This window comes from Carettochelys insculpta, chromosome 1, assembly GCF_033958435.1.
Source record: "Carettochelys insculpta isolate YL-2023 chromosome 1, ASM3395843v1, whole genome shotgun sequence".
NCBI lineage: Eukaryota > Metazoa > Chordata > Testudines > Carettochelyidae > Carettochelys > Carettochelys insculpta.
Genome location: NC_134137.1, coordinates 292,881,211 through 292,896,955, shown reverse-complemented (window position 1 = coordinate 292,896,955; position 15,745 = coordinate 292,881,211). Strand labels below are relative to the sequence as shown.

The 15,745-nt window shown below is 46.9% G+C and overlaps 1 protein-coding gene across 1 annotated transcript in view; it reads right to left on the bottom strand.

The window, feature by feature from the left end:
- The window catches only part of TMCC3 (transmembrane and coiled-coil domain family 3), a 245,320-nt gene extending 231,400 nt beyond the window's left edge, over positions 1-13,920 (bottom strand). Inside the window, exon 1 of the mRNA XM_074983986.1 lies at positions 13,676-13,920. Coding sequence (XP_074840087.1) covers positions 13,676-13,687 — 12 coding nt within the window. The 5' untranslated portion in view covers positions 13,688-13,920. The remainder of the gene's footprint in view (positions 1-13,675) is intronic.
- Between the last annotated feature and the right edge of the window lie 1,825 nt (positions 13,921-15,745).

Sequence of the window (15,745 nt, the reverse complement as noted above, 5' to 3'; positions counted from 1 at the left end):
AACTAAGGAACTACCCAGATGGCAGGACAGAGGCTGAGCATAGCCCAGAACTGAACAGTGCATTTGCAGCAAAGGGAGACAGACACTCCAAGGAAATGAAACAGACCTGGACACTGCTTCTTGGCTTTCACGCTGGACAGTGCAGGATCTTTACTGTATATTTAATTCTCCTGCAGATCATCTTAAAACTATATCCCTCCACAGTCATTAATAACTGAATTATATTTAGTACTTTAGTATATTTAGTGCCAGTAGGGGACACTTAATTATATGTTAATGCACAAATGATGGTAATCGGAGACTTTGGCCATACTAAAAAGGAAAGATAATTGAAATTTATGAAGGAAGATGTGTTTATTTTGTCCAAAATACAAAGAATGGAAAAGACTGACAGGGAAAGAGTTTTTTTGTAAATGTGCATAAGCACCTGAAAAAGGTCAATAACTAGCGAGGTTTGGGGAAATGAATTACTAATAATCACATGTCTGAAGCCAGGAGAGAAAAAATATCTATAATTTTGTATATGGATCATTTTTCAAAAATGAAGGCTGTCTGAATCAAACTATTGAGTATCATCATCAGAGACAGCTGGAAATTAGGTTTTTTCTCCTTCCATGGAACATTTTGAGCTTCTTCTCAAACAGACAAGACAAGACACAGAAAAACAGGGAAACCACTGGAGGGACTTGCCCAAAGTCACACAATCAGATCAGTGCCTGATGTGAGAACAGAACACATGTCTCCTGGTTCCCAATTCACAAAACCATCCTGCCTCCCATACAACAGTGCATTATAAAGAGCATCTTAACAGCCAAGCTCACATTTGCCCAACAGACATTCATGTAAATAGCAGTGACAAAATACCGCACACAAGAGACCAAGATCACTGGCTGTTAGAAGGTTTTAGTTCTCCTGTGAAGGAAACAAAGTAACCATACATTTTCCCTCTTTGAACGGATCCCAAACAACCTTGAGGCTCGTTTCCTTTTTGTAGTGCCAAATATATAGGCCATTGGCTTGATCTGAGCTGAACTGTTTGGGGGATAAGGAGAGGTTATTTTTCTATTTTTCACTCATTTGCCCTGGGATCAAGTACCTGCGTGTTCCCCTCAGAAAAGAATTCCTTTCTCATTCTCTCCTCTGATGGTCGGCACCCCACAGTCAAAAAACACTGCTAAGGATTTCACCTCACAGCACAAGTCACCAATTTAAGGCACAATGACAGAGTCCAACAGGAGAAAGATAATGAGATGTGAATTAGTTACTAGGAATTTATCCTGAGCTGCCCCCATTAACTGTTCATTAGGCCCCTTCCCTCAGCACATTCTCCTCCCTTGCTAATGGGAACAAACGGACTTGACAAAATCATGATTTCATGATCTGGGAGAGCCGACAGTGATTACTTTCCCCCTAATGTTCCCTTCCTGCTTTTTGTGACCTGGAACTTGAAGGGTTTCCTTTTTATTTGTTTCACACTGAGGTGATGTTTTTACCATGAGGCGCAGCAGGAGCCAGAGCCTGACCAGTGGCTCACACATAAATGGCTTGCCTCTTAAGCTCAGCTGCATGTGCACAAGCCCACAACTATGGGCAGAGCAGATTAATAGGGCTCTTCATGGACACACCTGCCAAGTCTGGTGCAGCTCCACATGCACTATTTCAGGCAAATAGGCTCATTTTGCAAAATAGTTTGTACAAGACCATAAACTCCAGTTTAAGACTTACCAGAGCCTTGCTTGGAGTGGGATGTGTAAGAGGCAGAGCTGTGTAAGACTTTCCAATGACACACAGTAACTCTGCAGAGTCAACACTTGTCCAAGATGGAGAAACTGCATCCAGCATCATCTGAATTGCGTACATAAGCAACCTGGCTGAGTCTTGGCAAACATTTGTCCGTCCTTTGCCAAAACGTGGAAAGAGGGAGAGAGAAAGTGTCATTGCTACTAGGAAACTCAGTTGCAATGTTCAAGTAAACTGCACTATTTCAGGGACAGAACAGCGGATTACTCTGTTTATAGTCACTGCCATTGTGAGAGAGAACATGAACTTGCTTGGGATCGAGGATTCACAGAACCATAGAATCCTAAAGCTGGAAGCGACTTTAGGAGGTCATCGAGTCCAGCCCCCCTCACACTGGAAAAAAATATCCATTTCATGGTTGTCTGCCTGCATTTAAGTACCATTTCAGCTTCTCTGCACAGCTTTGAAAATCTCAGCACTTTGTCCTGAAGCGTGGTCAGCATCTGAACAAGCACCAGCTTCTACTTGGATAAAAATTAAATCTGCTGCAAACAATTTGCTTTGCAATAAAACACTTCACTCCTTTAAAACAGCTGTGGTGTCTTCTCTTTGACAACGTGAGTGCCAAATCATTGTAGCACTGCACATAATGGCTGTAATATTCTATAGCTTTAAACCAAGTATTCCATCTTGTTGCAAGTGGGGTCAGACATAATGTTGGGCTTTCAACTCCATGGTCAATAAGGTAATATCTGAACCAAGCACATCTTAGTGGTGGTTTACAGAACAACTTTTTATTACAGCACACAAATGGTCCGCTTCTGTATACAAATAGCTCCAGGACTCACTAGTAAGATGTAATAGGTGCCCAGCAGGCCAGTTGAATTCAGTTGGTTAAAATGCCACAAATGTTTTTTGAATAACTTTTGTTTGCACTTTCCATCACCTCCATTTAAAAAAAGTCAATTTTATGTTGTACAAGGGTCTTTATAACAGCAGTTAACAAGTTCTAACCTACTGTTTCTACAAGTTTGGTAGCAGCTAGGCAACCTTCTGAAGCCTGCATCAATTGTAGTACAATATAATATATAGGCTGGCTGTGTATTCATTACCAATTACATCTACATGCTAACCCTTCAATTCAGCGATCAGTTCTTGGTTGTTTAATTCAAAGATGCAGGCAAGATGGACTTGTATCAGTGTACTTCCTGGCAGGACACATCCCCCATTCTCTATGTCAGGGGTGGGGAACCTTTTACAGGTTTAGGGCCACAGAAGTGAGAAGCGGAAAAAAAAACCCAAAAACACCAAAACCTAAGGCAAAATAGTAGTTCCTCTCTCACCTAACACAGGTACACTGGCATCCACTTGAAGTGAAGTGCTATACAACATACTGAAGGAAAGCCAACTGCAAGCATGAAACAAGTGCTAACCAGTTTTATGAATGGCATTCATTATATGACAGAGTTGACTGGACCCAGGAGATCCCTTCTAATCTTATACATCCCTGCTTTATTCAAAAAGTAGATCTCCAACCTCCTTGCAGCCAATGCTGCATGTGTATGAATCTATTCATTCTGCTTCATAACTTTGTACCCATCTGCTACACACATCTAGCTGCTTAGATGTCCCTCGTTGCTGCATTTAGCTGCCTCATAAATTAACAAAACAAAGTCTACCTCAACACATAAACTGATCTCTTTCCCTTGCCCTATTTTCCCTCTGCAGGAGTAGCTGTTACAGGAGTCAAGGCAGAGACTGGGTAGCAAACCCTAAGAATATTAAATGGCATTATTATAAAACACAGAAATCGCAACCCTGACATCATGCCTTTCAAACATTTACTTTCAGTCCAACTTTGATCTTCAACTGGACTTTTCCCCACTTCCCAAATTTCTTGTTAATCACTTTTATAAGAATGGGTCTAATCTATGCCAGTCATCAGCTGAGGACATCTTGTCAGGATGAATCACTGTAACAGAAGTTACTGTGTGAATAGGTTTTCTTCTATTTGCAGATAAAAACTAATGAGAAATAGGGAAAATGACAAGCAGGGAGGCAGAGGCCAATGAGAATTCAAATCTAAATATCATCTCAGGGTTCTGGAGACAGGCATGCTTCAGCTAAACAGACTGACCTATAACAAAGGTAAATTCAGCTATATTCAGACCGCTAGGTCATGCGGTGAAAGAAGCTTCTGGAGAGGGGAGGAAGAGCACAAAGAAAAAGAATAATGAGGACTGAGGACTTTATTTTTCTGTGGCTGTCTGGAAAACCCAGTTTATCCACTCCTCTCTATTAATTCCATCCAGCATCATTCACCAGGTGATCTGACTATTAGAGAGAACACTGGCCATTTTGTTTGGCTGGTGGAACAGGGACAGCACTCTCTCCATTACAATATTTTTTTCTTGGTATATTTACCTGCAAAACTGGGACAGACATAGGGAAGGATGAGATGCATCGACTGGTGTACCTCTCTGAAATCACTGGAACCTTGTCTATTGAGGCCAGCTGAGAATTTGGCTTGCAGTTTCGTCCTGTTTAGATTCCAAGGTGTTGAGGAGCTTAGAAATGCTTACAATAGATATAGTAACAGAGAGGTAGCCGTGTTAGTCTGTACTCCAACAAAAAAAAAGCAGCAGAAATGTAGCACTTTAAAGACTGCCAAAATTATTTATTTGGTGATGAGCTTTTGTGGGACAGACCCATTTAATCAGATCAATAGATATACTCAGTTTTATATTATATATATATGCACACAAGGGAATGTACAAAAAAAGCATAAGAAATCCTTGTGAAATGCTTACTATGTCAGCGTTGACTAATGCAACCAATCTTTTTAGTACATAGGGTAAAATTGATGCATAGTGTTTTGAATGGTTCAGAAATATACAGGCATGATATTTCAAAGGTCACTAGCAATTCCGGGTGCTTCTTAAAAGGAGTCCAATTTCCAGAAATTGCAGAGGGCATCCACCCACTAAAAACAGGCTCCTTTAGACAGTCTTGAATTCTCCATGCAGACACTGAGGGGCTCAAAATCACTAATCCCTTCTGAAAACACAGACAATACTTTCTCAACCACCTTTTTGAAAGTTTTGGTGGGTTAGACCTTTGTCTCATTCTTCCTTCCCAGGACACACACATCTATGGCTTCCAAAAATGAAAGTGTCTGCAGTATATTAGAAATCAGTGCTTCATTACTGTCAAAAATATCCAGGTTCCTCTGACTCCTCATCTTCTAGAATCTTCATCCCACCACACACTACAAGCCTTACTTGTACCATCTCTTTCACACCCCCACTCATCTTCTTCATTATTGATAAAACAGTGTCCTAAACAAGAGCCTTTATTAACTAAAAAAAAACAGAAAAAGGTGCCAACCAAATCATTATGATGCAGTTTTACTGTATGCCTGGCTGGCAAGTTGGCAATACTTCCAGGCAGAAGAAAGACTAAAATAATAAGAGGTCTGCAAGAGGAAGTGTTGAAATAATAAGGAAGTGTAAGTGCCTTAGGGATTTCTGGCAATCATATAAAAGTAGGATTAAAAATACCTAGAAGTAACATTAGAATAATTATTAAACAATTACTTTTTATCATCTAGTGGATAAAAGAGTGAAAAGAAATACCTAACAGGTATGTAAAAACAAAGTCATGCCAAACCAATAGTTTCCTTCTTTGACAGGGCTACTGCCTAACATGGAGGGAAAGTAGTATACACAATTTATCTTTAATTTAGTAAAGCTTTTCCTACAGGCCAAGACAACACTCCCATAAGCAAATTAAGGAAATATGATATACCTGAAAATACTACAAGGTGGGTGGACCACAACTAGTTGATAAACTGTATTCAAAGAGTAGTTACCAACAATTCACTGTCAGACAGAGAATGTGTCTAGTGAGATCCCGCAGGGATCTGTCTTGGGTCCAATACTATTCAATATTTTCATTAACTACTTGAATAATCGAGTGGCAACTGTGCTTAAAAAGAATGAGGATAGCACTATACTGAGAAAGCTTGCTAGTACTTTGGAGGACAGGGTTAGAATTCAAGTCAGCCTGGAAAAATTAGAGAAATGATCAGAAATCAGCAAGATTAAATTCAATAAAAGACAGATATTTCTATAGACACATTTACAGATATCAGACACTGTACAACACAGGCAGCTACTTGACAATTCTGAGAGACTTAGACCTGATCTTCTTTGCAGACTCTACCACTAAATCCCACTGAATTTATCACTAGATGCAGAAAAAGCTTTTGATAGAGTAAACTGGAAGTTCTTAAAAAAATATTCTAGATTCACTTGGGTTAGGCCCCAAATTTCCAAACTAATTCTGACTCATATGGCAAGCTATAGGCTGTTCTTAGAAAAGTAAGTGGATACCTATCAAAAATTCTCCCCTTCTTTAGAATGCTATTTATCCCATCTTATTTCTGCGATGGGAACAAACTCATTTACCAATTGATCATGAATAATTCTAGCAAACAGAATTACAATATGAAGCCAGGGAACAAAAGTTAGTGTTACGTGAGGATGATGCAATAGTATACAAATCCAGTTCAGACTTGTAGAGCACTGAGGGGTCACCTTAAAATCTGGCAATGTACACGGATTTAAAATAAACGACAGTCTGAACTCCTGGGTATAGGTGTGGGCTCTAATCTGTAGAAAGATATAAAAGCCAGATACAAACGGGTAATGGACTTCAGTAAGATACTGGAGAATACACATTTCTAAAAGGTAATAAGACTTCTATAATATTGGTTATGCTCCTTTGAGTAAGAAAAAAAATCAAAACATATCTGCAAGATGAACAAACTATAAAAATGTAATGATTAGGCAAAATTGCAGCAGTTAAAATAAATCTCTTAACCCAAATTAACTTCCTTTTCCAAACACTTCCAGGCTTACTCCCAGGAAGTTTCTTGGGTCAATGACAGCGCACAGTAAAGTCATTTGGAGAAAACTAGAAACCCCGAGTTGAGCAAACTACATCATGCAATGGTCATACCCAATTGGTTTTACCACACATTTCCCACTAATATCAAACTAGTCTGATCAAAAAGTTAAGGTACTCAACACCACCAAACCCTAGTAAAGAGAGGGCAGAGACAGAACAAGCTCACTGTTGTACAAAGAAATGCTACATAAACCCCAGATAAAGAAACCCTAAGTGGATAAAATGAATATAACCACGATTATGAAAGCAACAATAGAAACTTAGGATAGTTTATTTAGAAAACTAAGCCCATACATATCATCACCCCTCTAATGGCCATAGTAAAAGCACTTGGTCCAGACAACTTCCCTGCAGAAGCAATCAAGGCAAGTAGTGAGACATCAGCCAACATGATGCATAATCTAGTCGGGAAAATTTGGGACACTAAATAGATCCCACAAGACTGGAAACATGGCACTTTGTCAAGCTTCCAAAGAAAGGCAACCTGAAGGAATGCACGAACCGGAGGGGCATCATGTTATTGTCTATTCCAGGAAAAGTGTTCAATAGGATTCTCTTGGACAGAATGAAGACAGAAATCTATAGACAGCTCAGTGAAGAACAGGCTAGCTTCCTAAGCCAGAGATCCTCTACTGATGACATAGCAACTCTCAGAATGATCATAGAACAGTACTTCGAGTGGAACTTGCCCCTGCACATAATCTTCACAGACTTTGAAAAAGCCTTTGACATCATTGATACAGACACTTTGGGGAAACTGCTGCAACACCATGGCATCTCACCCAAAATTATTAACCTGATTCGCTCACCATATGAGCCCTTGACATGCCAAGTTATTCACAATGGTGTCTCGACAGAAACCTTCAGCAAACTGTCAGGAGTGCGACAAGGGTGCCTGTTACTCACCCTTCCTGCTCTTGGTCACAATGGACTGAATTATGAAGAGCACAACAGATGGCCATTAACGAGGCACTCAGTGGACACTTTGCAAATAGCTAGAGGACATTGCTTTTGCTGATGACGTCGCCCTCCTTTCTCACCAATACGAAAGAAAAAAGTTACAACACTAGACAAAAGTGCCTCAGTGACTGGACTGAGCATTAACAAGGGAAAGACCAAGACAATGAGGATCAACCGATCCAACACCACCATTGCATCGGGAGGGGATGGCCTGGAAGATGTGGAGCAGTTCATCTACATGGGGAGTATCATGGGCAAAGATGGAGGAACAGAGAAGGATATCAATGCCAGGAGAGGGAAAGCAACAGCTGCAGTCAAGACTCTCCATCCCACATGGAGTTCACAAACCATATCTGCAAAAACGAAACCGCGGAAACGTGAAGAGTGCGCTCTTGCATGGATGTGAGACCTGGCGTACTAAAAAGTCTTCAAATCACAAGCTACAGACATTCATAAACAGATGTCTGAGGTACATCCCTCACACCAAATGGCAAGACATTGTCACAAAGGAGGAACTTTGGAACAGAGCAGGACAAGAACCAATTGACATTGAAACCAAAAGAAGAACGTGGGGATGGCTAAAGCACACCCTCAGAAAACCATCATCCAGCAGAATCCATCAAGCTCTCACATGGAACCCGCAAGGAAAACATGAAAGAGGAAGACCTCAGACAACGTGGAGAAGGTCTACTGAGATTAAAGGACAACAGCCAGAAGTTTGTCCCAAGATAGAGTGAAGTGGTGGAGATTTGTAGATGACCTATGCTCCAAGCAGAGTACAAGGGTTAAGTAGTAGTCGTATCTGCTAACTCCTCCTCGACTTACTACAGCAAAGTTGTGGAAAAGGAGCGACTTCCCTAAATCTGTTAATTTGTATCAAAAAGTGTCAGTAATTCTGGTACTAGAAAAATTAACTTGAGTTTTACATGGGAGAAGGAAAAAAAATTACCACTTCACAGAGTTCCTCCAGACTTCTGAGTTTGCCAGACGACAGTCATCATCCTCCACCAAACCTAGTACTTTGAGAAGTGTCTTTGAGTACCCAGGAAGGCAGAAAATCCATCAACAAAGATGAAAATTAAACTCAAAGTCAAGCTATTAAAATAGGGAAAAGAGACGGGAGGAATAAAAAAAATCTTAATATCGCATAGTGTTTTGACAGGATGACTAACAAACACATAATTCTGGATCTAAGCACAACACAGTGGAAGACTGACACTATTAGCTGACAAGGCAGAAGAGGAAGATTCAGTAGAAAAGCTACAACCACAATGCGATGAATATCTCAAACAAAGAGAGTGGTACATTGGTGAGCAACCAGATGCCTACATGTGGTTCATTGAGTTTCCAGTGCAGCCATGTGTAGGGTTGCCAGATACCAATGGTTTCCATCCATGTAGATTTTTTTCATACTGGTATTACTAAAGTGACACACACATAAAGCAAGGGCACAAGAAGTGAGGTGCATGCTGATTGGACACAGCATTGACAGTGTGAGTCACATGCTCCCACTGTATGCAAAGTGCTGCTACAGTTCAGTCAGCATGACCCACAAATTCTAAATGTGCAAGTGCAGTCACAAAAACTATCCTATCTAAGCAGACCATCTTGGTTACAACAATGTTGTAGCCCACTGAGATGAAAGAGGAGCACTCATGCAGCCCACTCACAAGCCTATGCTTTCCATCATTAGGCTGGTAGCCAGTTTATATATCTGTGTATGCACTAACTTTCTGTATTTAAACTGTAAAACAAGTTTTATAACGAGTTCTGTTCCAAAACAACAGATGTTAATAAAGAACAATAAATATAAAATACACCAAAAAATCTCTGTCTAAGCTAGGAGAAGAAGCCAATGGCACCAGCTAAGATCTCTTATAACACAACACACTAGATTACACCCAAAAGAATTTATTTTAAAAAGATCTGTTCAGAGGCTCTTCATGCAGCTATTTTTCATCATTAACTTTGTCACTCTCCAGAGCATTGGTGCTTCTATTTTTATCATTTTGAGACTAGATTGTCAGCCCACACTAATTCCCCCCAACTCCCTTAGCTGCCTGGTCCTGGTGGAACCCTGCAAGGTGGCATAAAATTGCTCACAATTGTAGAGACCACTCTGGAGCAGTGCGTCACAGAGCGGCGCCGTGACTGGAGGATACTGTTGTTTTAGAATGGGACAGGCCTGCCAGAGTAACTCAGAAGAGGCCTTGGACCCAAATTGGCAGCCCCAGAGTCAGGGATGTAGAAAGGGGATTCAGAGACACCTTTCAGTCAGAACTACCCACCCCCACAACTCTCACTGCTCTATGCAGTTCACTTTGCAAAACTCAGGATGTGGACAATTTAAAGCTAAGAGCTTAAAATTGCATTTATTTCTGAAGGAAAAAAGGACGGGGAGGAGAAATTAATCAAATGAATTAATTGGTCCACATTGACAGGCTAGAATTAGCTTCCTTTTAGCGCTCTCTTGCCCAATCTGACCATGACCATCATTTTGTTAATGATACAAAATGCACCCTGGAGGGATCTGCAAAAGAGATTACCCCCACTGGCACCTTTCAGGGTTCTGTAAGAGCAGAGGTACCTCTTCAGAATGAAGGAAGTGAAGCAGAACGTGTCATATGCCCTAAGTTAGGAAAGTAAAAATTAACAATGAAAATAGCCTCCATCATCAAGTTTGTTTTGCCATGGCTACTATGCACTGCCAGACGGCCTGCAGCTCTCTGTACTAGGCTGGACTTTGTTGGATACCTCCATCATCACTGCCCAGTGGGCACAGAAAAGGTTTAAGGACTGTCAATCCTGAATTCAGTGGGTTGCTTTGCAGCTTTAGCTACCATTAGGTGCTGTAATTACCCAAAGTGTATAATATTAACAAAGACCTAACTGCATAGCATAGCATGCAACACCACCACAAAGCAGGGGAGAGGGCCCATGGGAAGAGAGAGATAGGAATTAATAATTAGTAGATCACAAAGCCCAAACTGATATGTGATTAATTCCTTTAAGAATGATTTTTGTACTGTCAGCTTCCTGATATAACCAATTTCCAGTACTTATGGAACTCCAGCTTGGGACGCAGCCCCGTGTCAAAGTTGCATGGATAGGGAGGGACACCTGAGAAATATGTTCTGAGCTGTAAGGGCCAAATCCAAAGCACTCGTTTATCAAATGACAGGGCTGAGTTCACTTTAACAGGCTTTGGATCAAGCTCAAAAGAGAGGCGGTCAGCCATGCAGCAGCATCAAGCTGCAATTCCCCAACCCACCCTTAGATTATTCCTCTGTACCTCTGCCCCTCTTCACTAACGGTAAAAATGCCCTGTGCATGTACATGATACTCACTGGCAAGCATCTATTCCACAATACGAGCAATGGAGTGCTGTCCAATTTCCTGAAATCTCTTCCTGCACCAGCTACTACAACAATGAACTAATCTGTGGCTGTGCAACAAACAGAGACATGCAGAAAGGCTACGCCCCAGCATTCCCTGAAGATGGCTGCTTCCCAGTCCTTATCTTCTGTCCAGCAATTCACTCACAGGAGCAGCTGTCAACAGCTCCAATCATACCACACCTATCCCTCAGCCAGCTGGATTTGCCTTGTGTATATAGTACCCATAGTAAGATTTTTAGCCAGCTGTGGGGGCCTGGAGGTAGAGCCCTTTTCACATTCTCAAGCTTCCTAAAAGCCATAAACAATAGCATGTGTAGCCAAGCTGACTCAGACCCTGCAAAAGTAACATCAGTTGTAAGTACCTGCAACCATGGCAACTATATTCTGAAAGGAGATAATTGGAAGAGGCTTCAGCTCTGAAAGTTTCACTATTTGCAGATGTGTGATTCTACTGTGGTTTAGTGACCCTGAACACTTTCACCTCAAGCAACCTGAACCTCCTAGTTTAAGTAGGGAACCAGTTCTATAAAATATCACCTCTGATGATTTCAGAGATTTCATGTCATGCAGATGTAACCCAAGCCTCTGGCTACTGTCCATGCTGCATAGTTAACTCAGGTGACTGACACACAGTTCTGAGCACTGAAGGTAGCTGAGACTGCGTATGGGTGCCCCACAAAGTCCTACTACACACACCACTGAGTGCCCATTGTGTCTCCATGCTCCATGTGGACATCGTCCAAGATTCTTTGTGAAAGATGCTCTCAAAATCTCTGTCAGTTAGGTCAATTGCAGGGGAACAATCTCTTCTTCCACAGACTTGTCAGTCCTTAAAGTGGAGGTGAGGGGCACCAAGGGATCAGAGACTTGGCAAAACAAACACATACATTCAAAGAGTCAGGTTGGGTCTCAGTAGGGCACCCTGTAAGCGCCACCCAAGAAACTACTCCAGGGCTTAATGCATCTCCAAGGCCAGCTCAGATGTTTTTGTCTGGATTGGGTGGGGGGGGCAGTTTAAGACTAAAACCGGGATTACTTGAGCAGTGTAGACCAACACTGGGAGGTTCTCCTGCTTAGCAGGGTAACCTGTTGCTTTTTGTGCCCCCCTCCTCTGCATGTTCCATGTATGTTCGCCACGAGGGCAGCCAGCCAGGACAGATTAGGTGCCCCCCAGCTGTTCAGCAGCGCACCCACAGCGGACAGCATGTATGTCCACAGGTAGTGCACATCTGCACAGGCCTTGGCGACATACAATTTAATCCATCGAAAATGGGATGGACAAATGAGAGAGAACAGCCCCCCCACCGGGGCCCCTTTCCTTACTGGGCGCGTGTCAGGCAGCACACCGGATTTACTCCTCCCGCGGGAAGCGACCAGGGCGGCTATGAAAACAACCTGATCCGGCTGTGCTCGGGCTCCGATCGCCTCCCCTGGCTCTGCAAGCGGCTCTGCAAGCGGGCACAACGGCTGCTAACGGGGCTGGCCCCGCGCAGGCTGTTCCCGGCCACCGCCGCCCGAGCCAGCCCAGCAATGCTTCCAGCTGGCTGGAGCGCGGCGCTGCGGCCTCAGCTGGGGACGGTGAAGGCTGCACCGCGAGGGGGGCCCTAGCAATGTCGCCCACCACGCTCCGCTCCGCTCCGCTCCGCTCCCATCGTAGCGGCCAGCGGGGAGGGGCGCAGCGCGGCGGGCGAGCGGAGAAGAAGGGCTGCAGCTCAGGGCCCGCCGCCCCCAGGAGCCCCAGCCCCGAGCAGCCGCCGCACCTGCGCCTCGGCGCACGCAGGGGGCCGCGCTCCAGCCGGGGCGGCTGGGGAAAGGCAGGGCAGCAAGGCGGGCCCGGGCCGAGCCGCCAGGGGGCCTCCTTCCCCAGCCCCGAGCTCGCCTGGCCGCCCGCCCGCCCCGAGGCTCCCGCAAAACTTCTGCCGCGGACAAACTTCAGCCGGGGGAGCAGGTCCGCTCCGGCCCGCGGGAACCGCCGAGCCCGCCCCGGGTGCGGACACACGCGGAGCGCTCGCCGCCGCCGGCGCTTTGGGGTCACCGTTGGACTGAGGCTGAACTGCACCCGGTCCCCGCCCCCGGCTGTGCTCCCCCCCCTCCCTCGGGAGCGAGCTGCGTGTGGGACCCCCCCCCCCATCACCGGTAACACAGCGCGGCCGAGCCCGACGCGCCCACCCGCGGCCGGCTGCAGCGGCGGCTCCAGCGGGGCGAGGCAGAGCCCCCCAGCGGCCAGAGGCGCCCAGGGCAGGCGGCCGGCGGCGGGGGGTGCACTGCCGCTCTCCCTGCCCGGGGAACCCCCCCCCCCCACCACCACCAGCCCAGCTTGGAGACGGCGGGCGGGCGGGCGGCTTCCCGAGCGCTGTGGCGCGAAGGGCTCGGCCGGCGCTCCGGGACATGGGAAAGGTGCCGCGGGGCAGTGCCGCGCACGGGAGGTTCCCCCGGGGGCCAGCCCCTGGGGTGCCCTCCTGAGCCGGGCAGCGGCAGCACCTGCCCCGCCGGGCTCCTCTCCTGTGCGGCCGGGGGCTGTGCAAGGCAGGCGGCAGCGGAGCCGGGGATCTCCCTCCCAGCCGGCAGGGGTCCCAGCCGGCCGAGCCCCGCGGGCGAGGTCCTACCTTCCGCAGCATGCTGGGCGGCCTGGCGAGCCCCTGGCCCGGGCCCGGGCGGCGCGCTCCTGCCCTAGCTCACTCGCCGGCCGGGCGGCCGCACATCGCTCGGCGCGGGCGAGCGGGGAGCGCTGCTGGAAGCCCCGGGCCCCGCCGCTCCGCTCGCACATGCGTGTGGCACCGCGTGTAGGTGCCCGAGTGAGCGAGCAGGGCGCCGGTATGGGCGCTCAGCACTGACTCACGCAGCGCTGGGACCCCGGGCCAGCCTGACACCGCGGCCGCCGGGGGAGGGGGGCCGGGACGCCGCCCGTTCTCCCGCTGCGTGGCTGGCCCCGGGGGGGAAGCGGGGAGGCAGCTGCCCAGAGGCTCTCCCGGGAAGGAGGCTTGCAGGGTCCCGGGCTTTGCAGGGGCTGCGCCCGGTTTCCCTTCAACCATCTCCCGCCCAAAGCTGGAGCCTGCCCAGACTCTCTGCCAGCCCAGCCACCTGAGAGCGGCTCCTGGCCACGCCTGGCAGGAATCCCCTGGGAAGGAGAAAGCAGGTGGCGCCTTAAGGGCTATTGGGGCAGGGAGAACAGCTGTAGCCTGGGGGTGAGGTGGTGGAGTGAGGCCCAGCTGGGAGCCCTGGAGAAGAACTCGGGTTAAGAGGGATTAGGTTAGAAGCCAGCCAGTGGGATGGCAGGGGGTCATGGATGGATGGGAGCTGCCCACTTGTTTTTCCTCCTGTGCTGCAGACAGGCCCACTGGTGAAGGGCTTCATTTCTTATTCATATGGGTTCCTAAAACCCTAGGGCTGCCCTGCTGGAGAAAAGTAGGGGGCCAGCTCATGGAACCCTGTGGTTCAAAGGGGTGCAATTGGAACCCCTACACCTTCTGGAGGTGGTGTCTGGCACAGAGACCACTTACAGAGAGAATAATGAGGCTGCTTCTGTGGTCTTGGCTAACAGCTTTTAGCTTATACACTTCACTTCAGAGGTTGCCGGCTTGATGGTGCCCAAACAGAATGGGGAGCTGCCAGACTTACAAAGGACCATCTATTTTATCCCCCCTGACAAAATACAGCTTAGTGAGGCCTTGATTTACATCACTGAGGATTTGGCCTAAGGATAGAGTGACCATATCTCCCTATCCCAAATACGGGACAGGGAGATATGGGGGAGCGGCCCCCTGGCTGTGGCCAGCATGGGCTGCCTCCCCTGCTGCCCCATACCTGGGGGAGCCAGGAAGGAAGCAGCAGTGGTGCCTGGGCTCCTCCCAGCTCCCTGGAGGCACAGGAAGCTGGGAACTGGACAGCAAGAAAGCCAGGGGCTCCCTGTTGCCCCATGTTCCTCCCGGCTTCCCCAAGCCTCAGGGGGGTGGCAGCTGTCAGCTCTCCACTGACTTCCCCAAACCTCAAGGAGGTGGCAGCCGCTGGGGCTCCCCTGGCTTCCCTGAGCCTCAGGGAGGTGAGAAAGAGCTCCAACCTTTTTAGGACCCCCTGCTGGTTCTCCTTCCTGTGGCTGGACAGCAGGTACTCACATACAGTGGGTGCTCTCCAGCCAGCAGCTGCACCTGCGCTGCTAGTAAGGGAAAAGGTCAGCTGGTGGGAGGCCAAATATGGGACAATTAGCCCTTTTTTAAAAATAAGTAGGGACACCATTTTTGGTGCCCCAAATATGGGACTGTCCCGCCCAATACGACATGGATGGTCACCTTAGCTAAGGAATTATACCTGTTCCTGCTGATCATTTAGGCCCCAGTTCTACAAGGTATTTAGGCTGCACCTAGCTCCCAGCACAGGAACAGTCCTTCCAAAGTCAAGCACCTTGCTGAAGTCTGTCCTTGCTGAGAAAAAACCCTAACATGTTTTTATATTTCACCATCAGCTAGGGACCGATCTCTTTTATTATGTATGCAGTTTTGTGGGGTCAGAAGGGAATTTCCTCTCAGATGAAACTGGCAGTGGCCTCTCTCTGTACCAAGGGGTGTAGGCCACTTGTCAAGGTTGTCAGGATGTAGGTCACAAAATGCATTCCTGTCATTGCAGGAGCCTCAGGCACTGGTGCAGCTCAGTCTCTCTTCTCTGTGGTGGCACTTAATAGT